At 38.5% G+C, this 20194-nt stretch overlaps 1 protein-coding gene across 7 annotated transcripts in view; it reads left to right on the top strand.

The window, feature by feature from the left end:
- pcm1 (pericentriolar material 1) overlaps positions 1 to 20194 on the top strand; it is a 206423-nt gene that overhangs the window by 162676 nt on the left and 23553 nt on the right. For 6 of the 7 annotated variants that reach the window (XM_051928278.1, XM_051928280.1, XM_051928282.1 and 3 more), the window contains 8 exons: positions 2224 to 2396; positions 2626 to 2748; positions 11852 to 11987; positions 12329 to 12457; positions 12541 to 12665; positions 15955 to 16089; positions 16260 to 16457; positions 16645 to 16767. In XM_051928278.1, coding sequence (XP_051784238.1) covers positions 2224 to 2396; positions 2626 to 2748; positions 11852 to 11987; positions 12329 to 12457; positions 12541 to 12665; positions 15955 to 16089; positions 16260 to 16457; positions 16645 to 16767 — 1142 coding nt within the window. The remainder of the gene's footprint in view (positions 1 to 2223; positions 2397 to 2625; positions 2749 to 11851; positions 11988 to 12328; positions 12458 to 12540; positions 12666 to 15954; positions 16090 to 16259; positions 16458 to 16644; positions 16768 to 20194) is intronic. The other variant, XM_051928281.1, reaches the window with a different exon arrangement.

The following is a 20194-nucleotide window of genomic DNA, read 5'->3' on the forward strand; positions in this document are numbered from 1 at the left end:
GATAATCAGGGTTAGAGGTGAAGGCTATGCAAAGTTCAAAGGTCACACTGCTAAGATACAGAGAACAAGAAAGACAAATCTGGAAATGTCAGCTGTATATTATATAGATATTCTATCCCTCAATTAGCTAAAGGGGTCAGGGGCTATTACATTGAATCAACATGTTATTGAATGTTACACCTTGAAGAAGCAAAAAAGAAAATAGTTTATTTCATAGTAAACTATGTACTGAGTTCCCAACTATTAATAAAGGAGCAATACTCCCATCTGAGGTGTGGTAAATTAGGATGCTTCCAAACGTGGGCTGTATCTTCTGGTACTAGCTTTCTGCATTTGGACACAATGTGCAAGAATGCCTTAAAGGAGGGTAAATTATAGGTATAAAGTGCCTGTAAAAAGTATTTACCCCCTTGGAAGTTTTCACATTTTATTGCTGTGCAATATTGAATAACTGGATTTAATTTGGCCTTTTTAACACTGACAAACAGAAAAAACTCTTTATTGTCAGAGTGAAAACAATGCTCTATAAAGTGGTCTAAATTATTTACAAAAACAAAACACAATTTATTGCTTAATTCATTCCCTTTAATATGACACATCTAAATCATCACAGGTGCAGCCAATTGGTTTTGGAAGTCACCAATAACACCATTGGACAGACTCAATTTTATAGAAGATACTCAAATACTGTTCTTTTTCTGTAAAAACAGACACCAAGTGGCATGCAGCACTGTCCCCAAGAACTGTCATAGTCATTAATCATTTCCCACAGTATAAAATGGGTTACGTAGTCTTAAGCTTTTTCCCTGTATTAATAAACTACATGTAGATAGGACTGTCTGATTCCCATGGTCCCTCAAATATTTTTGCCAAATGAAAATAGTAGTTCCACTGATTCATGGTCTCCATACCAGTATTCCAGTGTAGATTTTTTTAGAGATGCTGAGGATTGCGTACCCTAAATGACTGGACCATACCTTCTTGTCTGTCACTCTGCCATCTCGAGGCACTTTTCTCATCTTGGAAGAATGAAGTATCTTATCTGTCCTGGCAGACCTGCCACTATGAGGATTTTTAATTATGGCCTTAACCTTTACTATAAACATACAGTGAGGAACATAAGTATTTGAACACCCTGCGATTTTGCAAGTTCTCCCACTTAGAAATCATGGAGGGGTCTGAAATTCATATTGTAGGTGCATTCCCACTGTGAGAGACAGAATGCAAAAAAAAAATTCAGGAAATCACATTGTATGATTTGTACAGTATTTATTTGTATTGCACTGCATATGAAAACTTTTTCTGTTTTAGCCATGTGTTCAGCATTTCTTGCCTCGCATTTCCACTGTCATTCTATATTTACACAGATCGTTGTAGATGCAGAGCACATAAGAAATGTACTCATTTCAAATCACAGTATTTCATTGCCTATATAATTTCTTACTAACGCATCGTCAGATAAACACTTCACCATAGACTTCAGCTGTGAGGACTGCAGCAGGGTGATGCCTTCATCTGACTGAATGAGGGGGTGAGGGTGTAGTCGGTTGCGTTCTGCTAAACCACACATTTGTAAAACAAAAACAGGCTATTAGCACAGTGTTAAGGAGCTACGAGCTTCTTTGCATATTTCAGGAAAATTGAAGGAGGTCAGGGAAAATGAAAAAAATGGTAAGCTTCAGGGATTCTAATGTTAAGTTATTCTCTCAAATTCAGTATGATTGCACCTTTCAGTCATGCTAGGCAATAAAAAAAAGTAACTGGTTATGCCCACTATTTTTATACATGACTTAATTCCCAATTGGAGCTTAAATGACTAATTACTTCTGTCTTATTGAAGCTAGCAATTCTTGTCCACATTGAGGAAATAGTTTGGTGTGTTTTGCAAGTTTAGTGATATTTCTACCAACTAACCTAACCCATGTGTCATAATCCAGTTTTTCTACGTTACTCTAAGTTACATCAGCAGAAGCTAATGACATAAAGAGAGAAGCTTGTATGTGAGGGTTAGGAGAATATAGGAAAATATATATTTCACAGACAGTTCTTTATTAATCCAGTAACTTTCAAATAATGTCCGGTTCACTCAGGTTTGAAGGTAAATATTTTTTACTATTCATTTCTTTATCAGTGTAAAATAATAAGCATTTGAACTTCTGATAAAATTTGAAGCATAGCTACTCTTTGTATAACCACATAATGTTTGATTGCTTTCTTTTGCAGAAACAAGCAGTGACCTTTCAATGTTTGAAGCCTTACGAGACACAATTTACTCTGAAGTAGCAACTTTAATCTCACAAAATGAAGGAAGGCCACATTTCCTCATTGAGCTTTTCCATGAGCTTCAGATGCTTAATACTGATTATTTACGGCAAAGAGCTCTTTATGCTTTACAGGTATTAAGTCATTTTAATTTTTAAACACAAATAAAAATGTACTTCTGTCGTATAATTCAAATATAATTAATGACTTGTATGTATTTGGAATTCGATTTTTTTGCTTTTCTCATTGAAACAGTATTTTATTTCTGTTGTCTGTGCAAAATGTTAAAACATTTAGTTTCAAATCAGCTTTCAATTAACATGTCTGCATGTATCATAAAATCAAACCTTGTTCTATCATTAGGACATTGTGAACAGGCATTTGACAGAAACAAAAGAAACAAATGAAGAGCATGCAGCATCTTTGAGTTCGGTTGTTTCAAACTCTGAACTGACTCCCAGTGAAAGCCTTGCAACTAGTGATGTTGTAAGTAGTTTACATTTTTTATTTTTTGGATGCATGTTTGATGTATTTTTTTCTACATCATGCAACATACAATAACTTCACATTACTTTGAATGGACTGTAAAGTTTGTTTCTATAAAATCAAAGTGACAAGACACTAACACAAACAGCAGCACTGATTAATGTAACCAGTATTTCAGTTTTGCCTGTAAATGCTGTGGACACTTTTTGTGACTGAAGACAGAGAAGAAAATTAAAATTAGTCAAAACCTTTTATTAATACATACCAGGCAAGGGTAAAATGTCAGAGAAACACAGTCCTAGGACACCGCGCTTCATCTGCCTCGAGCGCAGATGTCCTTGTTCTTTTATACCTTTCTAATCTCCTGATCGTTGACCATGTAAGCAAAAAATAGCATCCTGACTCATTGTACTTTTCCAGTTTTTGTAAAGTCATTACCCTAAAGGTATATTTTCTTGTCACACACATCATCAAAAGAAACTTCCAGAAAGTATACATGCTTTTTGTCACGCACGCCAAACACAAACAAGTTTCATCACTCTGTCCTATTTTCTATACACACATGCATTTTGTTCAATTACATCTTTTTATGTTTTCACACTCCTCCCTTTTTGAACAAAAATGATGTGGGCCTATATAATTCTATACCAGACCAATTAGGGGGAAAGGTGGCAAATAATTTGGACCTACGACACATCCACCAAATATCTGATCTAGGAGTGGTTTTGGGAGAGAAGAAAGGAAGACAGAACGGTGTTCAGAGAAAAGTTAACCTGAAAAGTTTGAGAACAGAAAGAAAATGGTAATTCTCCTACCCATGTCGTTCCATAAGATTAACAATGAGAACGATTAACTTGCTTGAAAAGGTGGAAATATTCATAATCTTAACAGGAGAAAAATCTGAACCAAAAGTTGGGGAGATGGGTGTGTGTGCCAGAGAATGAGGGGTGTTAGTAACAGGATTGTCAATCTTAATTAGAAATCTCCCTAAAGGGTCTGTTCCAGATACATATACCCCTAATACATAAATACCTGAGTTACAATGGTTGTCAGCACATACAATGAGAGGCATGTCCTTTTATGATAGAAAACCGATTTTTCAAACCGTATTTTTGGGCCTCAAAAGGTTGATAACCCCAGTCCTCAGTTCCAGTGTTAGCAAAAACCCATTGCCAGTTGTCGCAGTCACTTCCCCTCATACACACGTATTTGTCAGATCCGGTCCACTGGGCTTGTCGACCAGTCCCACAGTTGATAATAGAGCAGAAATCAAACTGCACTGATGTGGTGATTCCTAACGGGAAAGTCAAGGTGACCAGGGCAGTAGACAAGGGAAAAGAAAAACATAGTAGCACAGCAATCAAGGGTGCCATCTCTTGCAATGTGAGGCGTGAATCCAGGCAGGCAGTCCTTCAACTTTCACGGCGTGTGGTGTGGATAGAAGAATTTGGAATGATCCTCTCCACCTAGGCTGATGCCAGTGTTTCCTCCGAGTATCTCGAACCAGGATCCAGGTGCCCAAAGGAATTGGTAAAATCCTTGGAAAGGGGACTGGTCCTCCAGGCTTGATTAACCTGCTGGTGGATTTCCTTCAACGAGGTTCGCAAACCTGCAAGACCAGAGAGAAAATCATTGTCCACAGTGTGCAGTTTCACATTACAACCATGCCAACGGGCATGGGACGTCCGGTCAGAATCTCAAACGGCGATAGTCCCAGTTGTCGGTGTGTCCGTCCCCTTAGTCCCATTAAAGCTAAGGGTAGTGCATCCGGCCATGATAAATTAATTTGTTCACAAATTTTTGCGAGTATAGCTTTTATAGTGCCATTGCATCGTTCTACGATGCCTCCGCTTAGGGGATGGTATTCACAATAGCCAGGTGGTTAATTCATTTATAATGGAGTTCACAAAATGAGTGCCATTATCTGTTTGTGACTTTTGAGGGATACCCCATCTTGGAATAATCTTTTTAATTAGTGCTTTAGCTACTGTTTTGGCATCGTTGTGTTTAGAAGGGAAAGCCTCTACCCATCGGGAGAACACATCGACAATCACAAGACAATATCGGAACCCTTTAGACGAGGTTAGTTCAATGAAATCCATTTGGAGGTGTTCAAACGGACCCATTGGATTAGGGGTAACGGCGGGACTTACCTGAGTACCCTTTCCCACATTAAACTTTTGACATATTGCACAGCATCTGCAAAATTGCTCTGCATATGTAGAGAAACCTACAGCTTCCCAATGTTTTTCAACATCTTGAACCATGGCATCTCTACCTGCGTGATCGAGGCCATGGGCGATTTTTGCCATTCCTGGGAAAGAGGCTTTTGGGAGAAAAGGTTTGTTAGTGTGTTTATGAGTCCAGACTCCATCAGAGAGGGACCCTTCTTTGGACCATTTTCTCCTTTCGATATCCGTGGCTGCACTCTGTAAAGAAATAATTTGATTATCAGGGTCCTGGTCATTTCTCTGTTGGAATAAAGAAATTGGTGTGTTATTATATGCAGCCTCTTTAGCAAAGTGGTCAGCTAATTCATTTTCTTTGCTAACAGGATCCTGTTTTCCTATGTGAGCTTGACATTTAACAATCGCTAGCTCCGATGGTTTGGTTATAACTTCTAAAAAGGATTCGATCAATTTCTGATGTTGGATGGGTTTGCCAGTACTGATCTTAAGTTGTGCTTAAAAGTTATCTATGCAACATACTTAAACGCGTCTTTTCCTTCATGCTTATTATTAACAAGGAAAACATACGTGCTTGAACCTTTATTCGTATCAAGTGTGCTGACCACTGCGTCACCATGCTCTTCTTTTATAGTACCTAAAATACACAACTTCCATTCATATCACAATTAGACACACATTCATATCACAATTAGACACATTCTGCTTATCGCCAAAAAACTTGTCTCCCTTCTCATGTAATATTATTAAAAGAGTATTTTTCCTTCAAACTTGATCAGGGTTTAAAAGGAAAAATATTTTTGTATATTTACAAACCTTAAACAAAAGTGGAGACATTCATTTGCGCTAAACCAATTACACAAATCGATAATTATCTTTTTCAGTTTTTAGTTAGAGCTCTCCAGTACTGGTCTTAAATTCCCTTAGTTTCCATAGTGTTCCATGATCATGGCAGACTCCAAAAGCATACCTGGAATCTGTATAAATTGTTACGATCTTCCCTTCGGACAGCTGACATGCTTGAGTGAGTGCTACGAGTTCAGCTGTTTTGTGCACTTAGCTTTATGAAATTTGATTTGCTTCCAGCAGGCGGTCCCCTTGGACCACTGCGTAACTGGTTGAGGGTGCTCCATTTTTCAATTGTAACATTTGACAAAGTACAGAGTACATTCTGATACTCATAGGGATCCCTTTAATACACTCTATAACACACAAAATCACCCAAACCATTTTCAACACACTTCACCCCAGTATTATTCTATATTTACACTATATTTGGAAACAATGCAGCAAAGGAAACAGAAACAAATGGACTATTAACTCAATACACACGTCACAAGAAAAAAGAAAAGGACAGAAGAAATTTCATGAGAACTACATCCGTGCTTGCTAATACAGCTTCTGTTGTTGCAGCCACAGCACGAAGACACGGAGGAAGTGCTGCGGCCACTGGATCCAGTTTTTTAGAAAAAATAAGTCACCGGTCTTTGTTTATCTCCATGTTGTTGCGTCAGTACTGAATTCATAAATCCCTGCTTTTCGTCCACGAACAAAGTGAATGGACGAGAATGATCAGGCAAACCTAGCGCGGGCGCAGATAAAAGAGTAGCTTTGAGGTACACAGAGAGCCTTCTCAGCCAGTTGTTGCAACGGCTGTGCTCTTTCAGTAAAATTTAGAACCCACTGTCTGTAGTAGCCCAGAATACCTAAAACAGACATAACCTGTTGTTTTGTTTAGCTGCAGCTTAACCTTAGAAACTTTATGGCCATTTTCCCACAGAAACAGCAACAATTTCTGGGTGTCTATTGTACAATTTTCTTCCGTCGCGATTTCCATCTACATACTGTTTTCCGGCCAAACGCCGTTTAAATTTACTACTTCCGGCCAGACGCCGTCCAAATTTTTGGGCAAGAGCTTAACCAGAAACACAAAAGGGCTTCTCTGTATCCCTGAGGCATGACGGTCCATGTCCATCGGCGGTACCGCGTTTGACGAGATCGGGATGTACGGCGGAGATGCCAGCCTCTGCTTCGGGAGACAAAGGATATTGGGCACGGTGCGGGCGGAAGGAGGATTTCGGGTGGATCACCAGAGGCTCACAATGGGCTATCCTTTGAAACACTACTTTAGTTATTAAATGGTCAGGAGTATCAAAAATACCTGGAGTAACTTGTAACCAGTCTGTTCTTTCAAGGCATTTTTCCACCCATGGTCCTATTTTCTCCCATTTAACAGTGTGAGATTTAGCTAAGGAAAAATATGAGGCACTATTTTGCCAAGATAATATATGTGCTGTGAGCATGTAAAATGAACAGAAGCAGCTGCCTTTGTGGATGAAATAAAAACACAGTAGATGTGAAGGGTTTCGGGGCAAGTACCAGAAGTAAGGAAAGATTCTAGCGTAAAATGTCAGGGGCCTGTAAATTGGGAAAAAGACAAGGGGAAAAAGAGTGTAGGGCTTTGAGGAGAATGGTGTGTGGGGAAAAATCTAAAGTCCATGCTGCAAAAGAGGGTTTGGGGTAAGGGGTAATTTGACACAACAACTTGGGGGTTGAACAGAAAAAACAAAGCTGATTCAAACTTGAAAAAGGTGAGGTTGTCCAGAAGCAGTAAGCACAGTAACAGTTTCGTTCGAAGCAGGGACCTTTGCCAGCAAGCGAGTGGCACCAGTATCGATTAAGAAAACAGTCTCAGTGCCATCAACGAACAATGTCAGTAAAGGATCAGTCTCTGAATTATGAGTGAGCAAAGGTAGTTGAAAAGAGTGGCTGGAGGTCCCAGCGTTTTCCTATGGCCAGTATTGTTAGTCAAGGGTGTCAGAGGAAACAGGTGGAATAAGGGGAGGTGGGGGCTGTTGCTGTCTGTGAGGGCACTCTCGACGAAAATGTCCAGTTTCACCACAGGCGTAGCAAGAGAAGGAATTAGCATTGGAATTTAAGGGAGAGGGAATAAAAGGATTCTTAGTGTGGTCAACAGGAGGAGCTCTAAAACCACCTCGTCCTCTTCCTCGTCCTCGTCCCCTTCTTTTTCCTCGTCTCCTTCCTCTAAAGCCATATCCTCGACCTTGGTCAGGAGCATTCCTGGTATAATAGTTCATCTGTGCTGCCAATAATTTGGCATGAGAGTTCGATTCGGCCTGTTCAGCATGTCGTTTGACTTCATCAAACGTGGCACTTTCCCACTCAATACAGGAAGTGCAGACCTTGTTTTGTATATCAAAGCGCAAACCGGAAACAAAAGGTGGAACTGCAGCTCGGGTGCGGTCATCAGCATTTCCCAAGCCCGAGTGATTAGCCATAAGGTCTTGAATCCTATGTGCCCATTCATCAACCGTCTCGTCTTTCTTTTGTTTTGCAGCAGAAATAAGGGACCAGTCCGTTCCTTTTTTATATTTTTCTGCAATATTTTGTCTCAACGCCTCCCATTGTGGGTTAAATTCGCCTTCTCCACCTATCCCCTGTCCTCGAGTTAAAGCTGGATTCCATACCCATGGAACGTCATTGCGGACACCCCTGCTAACAGTGGCCCATGTGGTCCCAAACTTTCGACGAAGTACCTGGGTCCATTCAGCAGCATTAGGCTTATACATGCTATCTAACTGATCAAGTTGTTCAACAAATTTTAGTCCTCCTACTTCCTTTGGATCTGGAAGTGCATTCACGACATCTTTTAATTCTTGGATGTCCCAATTCCGATTTATCATAACTGTTGTGGGATTTTGGGGTCCAGCTGGATGGGCAGGGTTATAATGGGGATTGGGAACTTCTATTAAAGGGCAAGTAAGTGAAGGTGAAGGATTAGAGGAGAAAAAAGTTGGAGCTGGTTTGTGAGTGGCGAGTGCATTTGGAGACGGGGGTTTGTCTAGTACAGGGTGGGTCATCACGATGGGTTGAGGGGTCATAGTGATCTGTGCCTGGGGAATCATCAGGGGAAACTTCTGCTAGTTGTAGTGCAGGGGGGGACAGTCGGAATGGGGAATAGAGGAGGGGATAATAGAGGTGTCTGAGGTCGGTTCTGAGGAGGGGAAAAAAATAATAGGATAAATCTAAACCTGTCTTCTTTACTATAAATTTTCTAGGAGACCCATTTTTACGGGGCGTCTGTTGATCCTCCGAAAATAATCCTTCCAGCACTAATGATTTTGATCCCCCTGTGCGGCGATTAACAGGCTTACTGTTATAAGTTCCCATTATGTTCCCTTGCCCTCCCGGGTTCTGTATTTAATTTTCCAACTATATACTGATTCGCCTAATCCCTTGTACGTATGAATCAGCAAGGCATTAAGTGTGCCACTCACTAAACCTAAACTGTTCCCTTCTTAGTTCCAAGGGGAGACACCTATCTATCAACTGATCCAGTTCCCAGGAGAACACGGTTTTGTTGCTTATTCCGTATGTAGATTTATTTATTCCTTCCTAACAGCAATCCTGCAATCTGTGCTCTTTTCGGTTTATATTTCCATACCACCCCGTTACTCGTCCCGTTAGCCTGTCCGCTCACATCCCCGGATTCCAGCTCAGGTGACTTCGTGTCCGATTCGGTTCAGCAGAATACTACATCAATACGTCCAGCCGAGTCTAGGATATGGGTGAGGCCAGTATCCTTTCGTCAGACCTTTCGTATGCGTCAAACTGCTTGGGTCAAGTCTCCATCACCTTAAGCAACCCGTTGAGATATGAGTATGACTAGACGGTCAACAGGAAACTCGCCCTCCCGTTATTTAGAAAATAAAAAATATTCGGAAATCCCCCGGTGCTTACCCCAGCCTGGAAGTGTGCAAGCTCTGTCTGGAAATCCGTTCAGTCACCGTGGATGTAGCAAAGAGGAGACCAGGGGCTCCTCACGCAAGAACTGTTTCAGGACAGGGCAGTCCTAACTTTTGCCGGAGCTGCATGCTCTGCTGCCGGATATCTCAAGTTAACGGCAGTCCGCTGGTAAGACGGATCACTGAAATGGTCTCGCTGGAGGAGTCGACCGGCCGTCTCTTGCCCCACGTCCGGGCGCCAAAAACTGTGGACACTTTTTGTGACTGAAGACAGAGAAGAAAATTAAAATTAGTCAAAACCTTTTATTAATACATACCAGGCAAGGGTAAAATGTCAGAGAAACACAGTCCTAGGACACCGCGCTTCATCTGCCTCGAGCGCAGATGTCCTTGTTCTTTTATACCTTTCTAATCTCCTGATCGTTGACCATGTAAGCAAAAAATAGCATCCTGACTCATTGTACTTTTCCAGTTTTTGTAAAGTCATTACCCTAAAGGTATATTTTCTTGTCACACACATCATCAAAAGAAACTTCCAGAAAGTATACATGCTTTTTGTCACGCACGCCAAACACAAACAAGTTTCATCACTCTGTCCTATTTTCTATACACACATGCATTTTGTTCAATTACATCTTTTTATGTTTTCACAATGCCAAATAGACATGGAAATTGAAAGGCAGGATTTCCACTTAAATGATATAAGTAATATTTTGTGTTTGGGTCCCACCATTCTGTATCTTTAATAAATCACTTTATGAAATTTGTAATATAATTTAAGGAGGTACATCTGCTACTGTTTTTTCACAGAATTTACATTTATACTTTTCATGGAAGTTCTTTTTAATTTCACACATGTTAAGTAATTTGTGGCAAGTTATTTTCTATGGCTTAATCAGAATATGCCTTTACTTTTTTGGGGGAGGAGGAGGTCTAATGTCTTCAAAATCTCATAAATGCCATTGTGATTATTTGCAGCTATGTCCAGCTTTAGCAGCAAAAGCCATTATAACTTTTTTTTTTGTTTATTAGAAATGCATTTATAGTCGTACTGTACCTTGTACTTCGAATTTAATTTGTTTCAGGAGGCTGTTTGAACTCTAAATTGTTCAAGTTCTGAATCAAATTTTCCCCAATTGAAGTAATGGAAAATGAATTAATCCATTCCCAGACCCTAAACAATACCCATTTTGATAAACGTAAACAGAAAATTCACATAATGTAAAGTAAAAATACATTAATTAAATGCCCTAAATAATAAATTAAGAAATGAAAGCAATAAATAAAATACACAAATACTTTATAATAAAATGAAAAATGCTTTTACTGTACCTTAGTGAGGAGTGACGATGTCCCATATGGCTGGTGGAGAGGAAGAGAAAGGTTACTGTTTGTAATGGAAGTCACCTTCTATAAACATGCTTCGAGACAATTCCTTTTTCACCTCAGTTGTCAATTCTCTAACATTCCGCTTAGTGTTCTTTGCTTCCACAGTCTTTTTGGATGCCATGGTTAATAGATAGGGGTTGTATATATAGCCAAAATAAAGTGAAAAATGCACTGAAAATACACAATTGTAACACAAGAGATACCTTCAGTGCAAGACCAAGAGATGACTTGGATGCACAACAGATGATGTTTATGCTCACTGCGTAAGCGCCTTCTGTTGCTGCATTTTTTTCCAGCGCGCTCGGAGTTTTGATTGTAGAAGCATTGTTCAAACTCCAGATCAAATTATCTTAAATTTAGTGTGGAACTGGAATGTTAGAAGTTAGAATTATTCAAAGTATGTGTCACCACTATATTTTCAGTCTTCGATTCTCTGTCTTTCAGTAGCATGCCAGCAGGAATATCTGAAAATTACTGTACTATATTTGTACTGTACTGTTTTATCTAATTATAGTATAATCTTCTTGGTTTTGTGACTTTTATTTTTGCTGTTGATTGAAATTATGAAAAACATGTTAAGTTAACATAATAGATTACAACAAGTTATGTTTGTTTAATTTTCACGAAACTGAATTGTAACATACACCATTCAAGGTGTATTTATTCAAGGTTAATATGGATTTAATTAAACATGTAATAAAAATGCAATGAAGGGAAAATAGTCTTTTGCATTACTTAAATGGTTTTCTTTTTCCCCCACAGGAAACTACTGAAAAGATTACAGAGAGCAAACAGCCATTCACCCGGAAAGCTAATGATGGAGATGCTGAGTTTGGAGATAATGCAAGCATTCTGTCCACATCTTCAAATCTTGAACCATTTGCAAATGATGATCTAGGTCAGCATTGCTTCTACCATTCTGTCAAAACCTATGCATTTGCTTAGTGATTCTAAAAAATATTAGGTGCCCAAGCCAGTTTGCAACCATTATGTTCTTATTTTAGGATGGTATGATTCATTGTTTTCTGTAGAATCAGCATATTTAGGGTTTTAGTAATCTAAGATTAAAAAAAAAAGGTAGGTGCTCTTTTAAAATTTTAACATCTGAGAGGCTAGAGCTTCCATAAAGCTCAGCAGCAAGAAGAGTTTAGTGTGACACGGCTACTAAATATAAATGTAGGATACTCTGAAATGCTCCTTTTGTGGTTTTTATGTTTATTATTTATTTTTTCTTTTCAGGAAACACTGTGATTCACTTAGACAAAGCACTAGCTAGAATAAGAGAATATGAACGTATGAAACTCAGAACCGAATGCACTGAAAACACTACAGATCCTGCTTCAGATGAGCTTATTGATGCTGAAAGAGGTATTTATCTTCTGTATTGCTTCCTTCTGTGGTCTTTTTTTATCCATCATCCAATAATCATGTTTCTTTTGATGTCTCTAAAGGTGATTCTAGATTCCAGAATCTTTCTGTACATTCTTCTTCTGAAATCCCTTGTCCACGTATTGACACTCAACAATTAGACAGACAGATAAAAGCCATTATGACAGAAGTGATACCTTTTTTGAAGGTGAGAATTGTGTGAGAATATTGCAATGTTATTTATACTAAAAATGCATTTCAGTTTGAATTAATTTAGCAATAGGTTATAATTTAAAAATCTACTCTTTAAAGTAACACATCTTTGACTTTTCATCTTGATGTAATCTGAAAGGATGCTTTGCATTTGAGAGCTTAATTAATGCAATCAATATGTGCCTCTTTTTGATATGTTCATCTGGCTAAACTGCTTTATTCAGAGATCTAGGGAAGTCAACACAACATTCTGAACTTTGTTTAAAGAAAAAAAGTCAGTTTTCTATGATTTGTTTATTTGAAAAATCCTGTTCTCTAAAATATTCCTGGAAGGTTTGTAAACTTCTTAAAGTTAAGCAATCAGAAACCTTGAGCTGTTTCATTTTATATATTACTCCTTTTTGACTTGCTTACTTGATGGGCACTAATTTTGCTATTGCCCTGAAATTCTTTAATATTTTTATTAACTCTACGAAGAATGAGCTATACGACAATGTAGGAAAATGTTTGAGTTATCAAAAAAATATATAAATTCAAAATTGTGGTTCCTCTCCTATACATGTATTTTAGAGGAAGAACTGACATTTGATTTATTGGACTGGTATCTGCAGAGAATAGCAGCGATTTCTATAAATGTTAAACTTGGTCTGGCATGATGCTTTTTCATTTGATTTATATAATATTTATAAGTGTGTGTGTATATAGATGTGTGTGTGTGTGTGTGTATATATATCTATATATAATTTTATTTATATTTTATATATACAGTACATATATACATTTTCCTCTTCCTCTGTTTGCTTTCCCTTTCATTTGTAGTTCAGCTGTAACCTGCTTTTTGAGTAGTTTGTTATATTATGCACTTGCCAAATTAAATTTGTTGGAGAGATAAGGACTGCAATGGAATACAATTGGATGGCCTGGCCTGCTTAAATTAGGGTTTTCAGTAATAACATTTTTTTAGAGGGCTGTTTTATTGAAATTTTTTATGCAGGATTAAGAGTCGAGGTTAATTAGAAGTGTTGTTTGGAGACCCATAAGAAAATTTAAACTGTTTTTTGCATTGGATTTAAGTCAACTGAGAAAGAACTGGCAATAAATAGGTATCAAACTACTGCTTTGCACCAGTTTAATTGTATACAACAAAATGGTGCAGTGGTTAAGGCTTTGGAATTCAAATGCTGAGTTTGTAGGTTGAAATCCCACCACTGACACTGACTGAGGCAGTGGCGTCACCCACCTTTGCTCCATTTGGAAAAAGAAGTGTAACTAGTTGTATCTCAAATGTTACAAGTCGCTTTGGATAAAGGCGTCAACCAAAGAAATAAATAATTGTAAATGTAAAATAACATGAAGTTAATTAAATTTTACTTCAGTTTCTACAAGCAGCTTTACCTGAACATTCATTGTGCTGTTGTGTAGAAGTTGACCTACAGTGCATCCGGAAAGTATTCACAGCGCAGCGCACTTTTTCCACATTTTGTTATGTTACAGCCTTATTCCAAAATGGATTAAATTCATTTTTTTCCTCAGAATTCTACACACAACACCCCATAATGACAATGTGAAAAAAGTTTACTTGAGATTTTTGCAAATTTATTAAAAATAAAAAAATTGAGAAAGCACATGTACATAAGTATTCACAGCCTTTGCCGTGAAGCTCAAAATTGAGCTCAGGTGCATCCTGTTTCCCCTGATCATCCTTGAGATGTTTCTGCAGCTTTCCTGGAGTCCACCTGTGGTAAATTCAGTTGATTGGACATGATTTGGAAAGGCACACACCTGTCTATATAAGGTCCCACAGTTGACAGTTCATGTCAGGGCACAAACCAAGCATGAAGTCAAAGGAATTGTCTGTAGACCTCCGAGACAGGATTGTCTCGAGGCACAAATCTGGGGAAGGTTACAGAAAAATTTCTGCTGCTTTGAAGGTCCCAATGAGCACAGTGGCCTCCATCATCCGTAAGTGGAAGAAGTTCGAAACCACCAGGACTCTTCCTAGAGCTGGCCGGCCATCTAAACTGAGCGGTCAGGGGAGAAGGGCCTTAGTCAGTGAGGTGACCGAGAACCCAATGGTCACTCTGTCAGAGCTCCAGAGGTCCTCTGTGGAGAGAGGAAAAACTTCCAGAAGGACAACCATCTCTGCAGAAATCCACCAATCAGGCCTGTATTATAGAGTGGCCAGATGGAAGCCACTCCTTAGTAAAAGGCACATGACAGCCCGCCTGGAGTTTGCCAAAAGGCACCTGAAGGACTCTCAGACCATGAGAAAGAAAATTCTCTGGTCTGATGAGACAAAGATTGAACTCTTTGGTGTGAATGCCAGGCGTCACGCTTGGAGGAAACCAGGCACCGCTCATCACCAGGCCAATACCACCCCTACAGTGAAGCATGGTTGTGGCAGCACCATGCTGTGGGGATGTTTTTCAGCGGCAGGGACTGGGAGACTAGCCAGGACAAAGGTAAAGATGACTGCAGCAATGTACAGACACATCCTGGATGAAAATCTGCTCCAGAGCGCTCTTGACCTCAGACTGGGGCGACGGTTCATCTTTCAGCAGGACAACGACCCTAAGCACACACCCAAGATATCAAAGGAGTGGCTTCAGGACAATTCTGTGAATGTCCTTGAGTGGCCCAGACTTGAATCCGATTGAACATCTCTGGAGAGATCTTAAAATGGCTGTGCACCGACGCTTCCCATCCAACCTGATGGAGCTTGAGAGGTGCTGCAAAGAGGAATGGGCGAAACTGGCCAAGGATAGATGTGCCAAGCTTGTGGCATCATATTCAAAAAGAATTGAGGCTGTAATTGCTGCCAAATGTGCATCAACAAAGTATTGAGCAAAGGTTGTGAATACTTATGTACATGTGATTTCTCAGTTTTTTTATTTTTAATAAATTTGCAAAACCTCAAGTAAACTTTTTTCACGTTGTCATGATGGGGTGTTGTGTGTAGAATTCTGAGGGAAAAAATGAATTTAATCTATTTTGGAATAAGGCTGTAACATAACAAAATGTGGAAAAAGTGATGCGCTGTGAATACTTTCTGGATGCACTGTATATTGGTCAGAGAAAAAATCTGAAATGTATTTCTGTTTGCATGAGCACTCCCACTTCTCTTTCAAGCACTTTAGAAGTTCTGGAAGCATTACATATTAATGTGGTTATTTGCTGGTTAAAAGTGAGTTATACATTAGAATTCTGAACTATAACATGAGGCATATGTGTCCTTTTGTAGTTATTTTGTTGGGCAACTTTTGAGTGAGTTCTTTTCTTTACAGGAACACATGGAGGATATTTGCTCTTCACATCTGTTAACTTCGATTCGACGTATGGTTTTGACACTCACCCAGCAAAATGACGAAAGTAAAGAGTTTGTCCGCTTCTTTCATAAACAGCTTGGAGGTATACTGCAGGTAAAATTAGAAACATTTTATTTTTGCAAATCTATATCAATTCTATAAGGTGATTAGAAAAAAAGTATATTAACTTCATCTGTTAATTGGAATCATTTTTAGGAGTCTCTTTGTTTCCACTGTTTTGGTTTCCTGGAGCTGAGATTCGGTTGGTTTGTTTTCCCTTTCAGGACTCTTTGTCAAAATTTTCTGGTAGAACACTTAAAGAATGTGGGGAAGATCTACTTGTGGAAATTTCTGAAATCTTGTTCAATGAACTGGCTTTCTTTCGGCTAATGCAAGACCTTGATGAGAACAGTGCTTCATTGAAACAAAAATGTAAAAAGAAAAAGGAACTAGCAGCTTCTCAACAAACAGTCTCATCAGAGGTTGGTGCACTTGGGTACCTAAAAATCAGTATTTTTATTAAAATATTTAGTATTTTAAGATTTGGTGCATTTTATTTTTTGTTTAATTCTTTAGGTGCTGGTTATTAACTTTAAATAGTCATTCAGGAACTTAATTGTCTTTAAAAAATATTTTGTGAAATTTTTTGCTACACTTCTCTCCCTGTAGCCTGAAAAGGGATTGGTGGCATTTAACCAGTTTTACTACAAGTTATACTCCCCATCCTTACAGGATAAAAAAGTTATTGAAGGTGAACATTCACTTGCTGGAGCATGTGAAGATGAAGATAAAGTAAGTTGAAATGTCTTATATTCGGTCTTCTGTTAAACAGAGTTAACTTAGATAAACATTTTAAATGTTGGTGTTTAAATTTGGTTATTAATTACCAGATATGTTTGGAATTATAAATACGTGATTATTTTAAATTTAAACTATAGATCCTGTAATAATAATAATAATAATAATAAGGGAGTTGTTTCTTGAAGTATAGACTCTGATATACTTATCCTCTTCTGCAGTTGTGCATCTGGGACTTCTGCTTCTTTTTCTGTCATGATTAAATACGGTTTGTGACTTTCTCTCAAGACGGTAGTGGACAACTCTGCATGAAGTTCAGTTTCTTGGCAATCTGTAGTATTGAATAACTCATTTTGCTAAATAACAGACTGATGTTTTTCTTGAGAAAGCACTTGTGTTGTGGCCATTTTGTACACAAACTGTATGAATGGTGTTGCTTTGCAAGCCAAGGAAAGAAGTTTACTTGCTTTATTGAACAGAATAATTGGTTTTATCTATGCCTGCATAATTGTAAAGGCTTCTTTAATGCCCAGTTAGCATTTAAACATGATGAAGGACAAGGTAAGAGAATTGGAACACTGAAGAAATGGATGCTAAAAATCAGGCTTTTCAATAATATTTGAAATAATAAATTATAAATCATTTATTTCAAGTAGTAATAGCCATTTGCACCATTAGTAATGTTTTGGCTTTGTTCTTAAATGAATTGAATTTCTCTCAACAGGAATACTTCTGAATACTAATGTAGTTTTGACAGTTTATCACTGGTATTTCTCTTGTGCTGTTATGTTCCTTTTTATAATACAGATACCACAACTATATACAGTATTACACATGTAGCTTCAAAGTTCTCTCAAGGTCTATCTGTTAAGATTTTGCCCACTAAGAATATCTGTTGGTCTACCTCATATAGTTTCAACTTTGTTGTTTACAGTTTTATCTTGATCACTTATTTACATTGAAAAGAACAGAAAACCTAGTACTTCTACTTTGACATTCCTTGCATAATTACCTTTTGCTTTCTATGCTGTTTTACACCCATATTGACTATTCACTTTTACCCCCCTACTCAATATGTGGTGGTTATTCCTGTATTTAACAGTTGCTTATATTAAGTTAAATACGATGGGCTTGTGCCCAAACAGCAATCACTAAGCGGATGATTCACTTTTAAGATAGGCAGTCTATTGGTTACTAGTATTAGCCTGATCAGTCATTTTGTATATAATCTATATAATAAAAGCCCAGCACGGTGTCCGGGTCCGGGTTCCTTTTGGCTGTATAGCCGCCCCGTAGAAAAGCCCCAGTCCTTTCCCTCTCAGAATTCCTGCTTACCCCCCTCCGTTCTTTCCCCTTTGCTTTTATTTTTCCTGTTCCCGAAAATCTTTTCAGAAGAAAAGTAAAGAAATAGACAGAGCGTCACATTAACATCTTCTCCCCTCTGCCCCTACAGTGTCCACCGCACTTCTCGCGTTTTTATTTATACAAACACATTACATATAAAAACTATTTACAAAAAAAAAATTAATCCAATTTTCCAAAGAGAACTATTTACAATACACATAGACTTTATACAAAAAAAATCCTAATTATATATTCTCAACAAGTGAAAATTAAAGAAAAAAAAAAAATTATATATATATATATATATATAGCATACCTTTTCAAAACAAAAGTAAAGAAAATAGACAGAGCGTCACATTAACGTCTTCTCCCCTCTGCCTATTAAATAATAAATGAAATCGATTATAAATTATTAACACAAAGTAAATGAAATAAAAAAATCACGAAAGAAACAGAAACCACAACCTACCCTTACAGCGTCCACCGCGCTTCTGGCGTTAGAGCCAAAAACGTGGTGTATGCAGGTTATGAGGTGTGACGCTAATTAACGCCCGTACTACAACAGATTATATTGTTGATATACTGTACTATTAACAGGGATCAACTCTTTTGGGGAAGTTCATAACAAAAAATAAAATAAAATTATAAATAACATTTACACTTTGCTACATGTGCACTTGAGTATTTCGAGCCCCGCGTCTGAGTCGGATGGGTGTTTCAAGCCGCGATTTTCTATTTTCTCCCTTCCAGCCCACTATGCCTTTCCGTCTTCAGCTACCCATGTGCACTTGTACGGAGGAGACCTTATCGAACAATGCCGAAACGAAAGGCAACTGAACCTGCTCCTGCGAGAGAGGACACATTACAGCGTGATCACGAAGCAAACAGGCAAAGGCGTGCCAGTCGCTCGCAAGAAATGGACACTCAGCGTTCACACAGATTAGCTCAACGACGCGTCTCTGCCGCACAACGAAAGGCAACTGAAACCCCTACAGAGAGAGAAGACAGATTACGCCGTGATCGCGAAAGAGGCAAAAGCGTGCCAATGAGACACCCGACGAGAGGTCCTTACGATTGCAAAACAACCGTAATAGACAAACTCCTACAGCGAGAGAGGACACATTACGCCGTGATCGCGAAAGAAAGAGGCAAACGCGTGCCAATTAGATACCCGACGACAGGTCCTTACGATTGCAAAACAACCGTAATATACAGAAACGTACGGTCTCCCAAGAAACTCCGAGTGAACGCTCTCACCGTTCTCGCTTGCAACAAACTGACACTCACCACTCACAGACATTACCACAACAACGCGTCTCCACTCCTCTTCCTTACAACCATTTACACAATGTATACGATTCTGATTAGTCTGCGTCCCACACTTCGTGAATCATGGGTTTTGTTTTGAAATTTTGTTTCCCATGCAAAAATCAAATGCGGTGCGATGAAGGACCCAGTTCACGACTGCCAGGCGCGTTTAAACAGGGAGTCCTTCAACTGTGGTCATCCAACGCGCAGAGTAGCGCGCGCCAAGTCGCTAGTTGATTAATATTTCCTTGTGTTTCCCAGGAATAAAAATATTAAAAACCCTCAAGCATTCTTGGGTTTTCCACTTCCAGTGATTTGTTTGTATCCTTGTCTATTATTTTGCATTACTCAGTATTTTCTGTAGCAACTTGGAGGCTTATGACTTTTCCACAAGAAACAACTGCAGTAAAGTAAAACATTTAGAGCCATTTTCAGTGTATTTCATTTTCCAATTTCCACTTTCACAGATTTCCTCTTAAAATTTCTATAATTACCTTTTTGGCATTTTTGATTTAATTTTTAACTGTTGCCCTTATGTGCAAATCTATATCAGTCCTACACTTAGCGCTGGAGTTCTTTCTTTTGTAGTTATTGTTCAACTGCCTTTTTTAGTGTAGTTACTTAATTAACTCTTTTCATACACCAAGGCGTTCTTTGAAAATTTTAATCTGTTATAAAAAAATATCCTGTGGGAGGGAATGACTAGGAGACAATACGTGATCTTCACGTTAAGATCACGGAAGACAAATAAAAGACCCACGAGACAAAA

This window comes from Erpetoichthys calabaricus, chromosome 5, assembly GCF_900747795.2.
Source record: "Erpetoichthys calabaricus chromosome 5, fErpCal1.3, whole genome shotgun sequence".
In the NCBI taxonomy this organism is placed as follows: domain Eukaryota; kingdom Metazoa; phylum Chordata; class Cladistia; order Polypteriformes; family Polypteridae; genus Erpetoichthys; species Erpetoichthys calabaricus.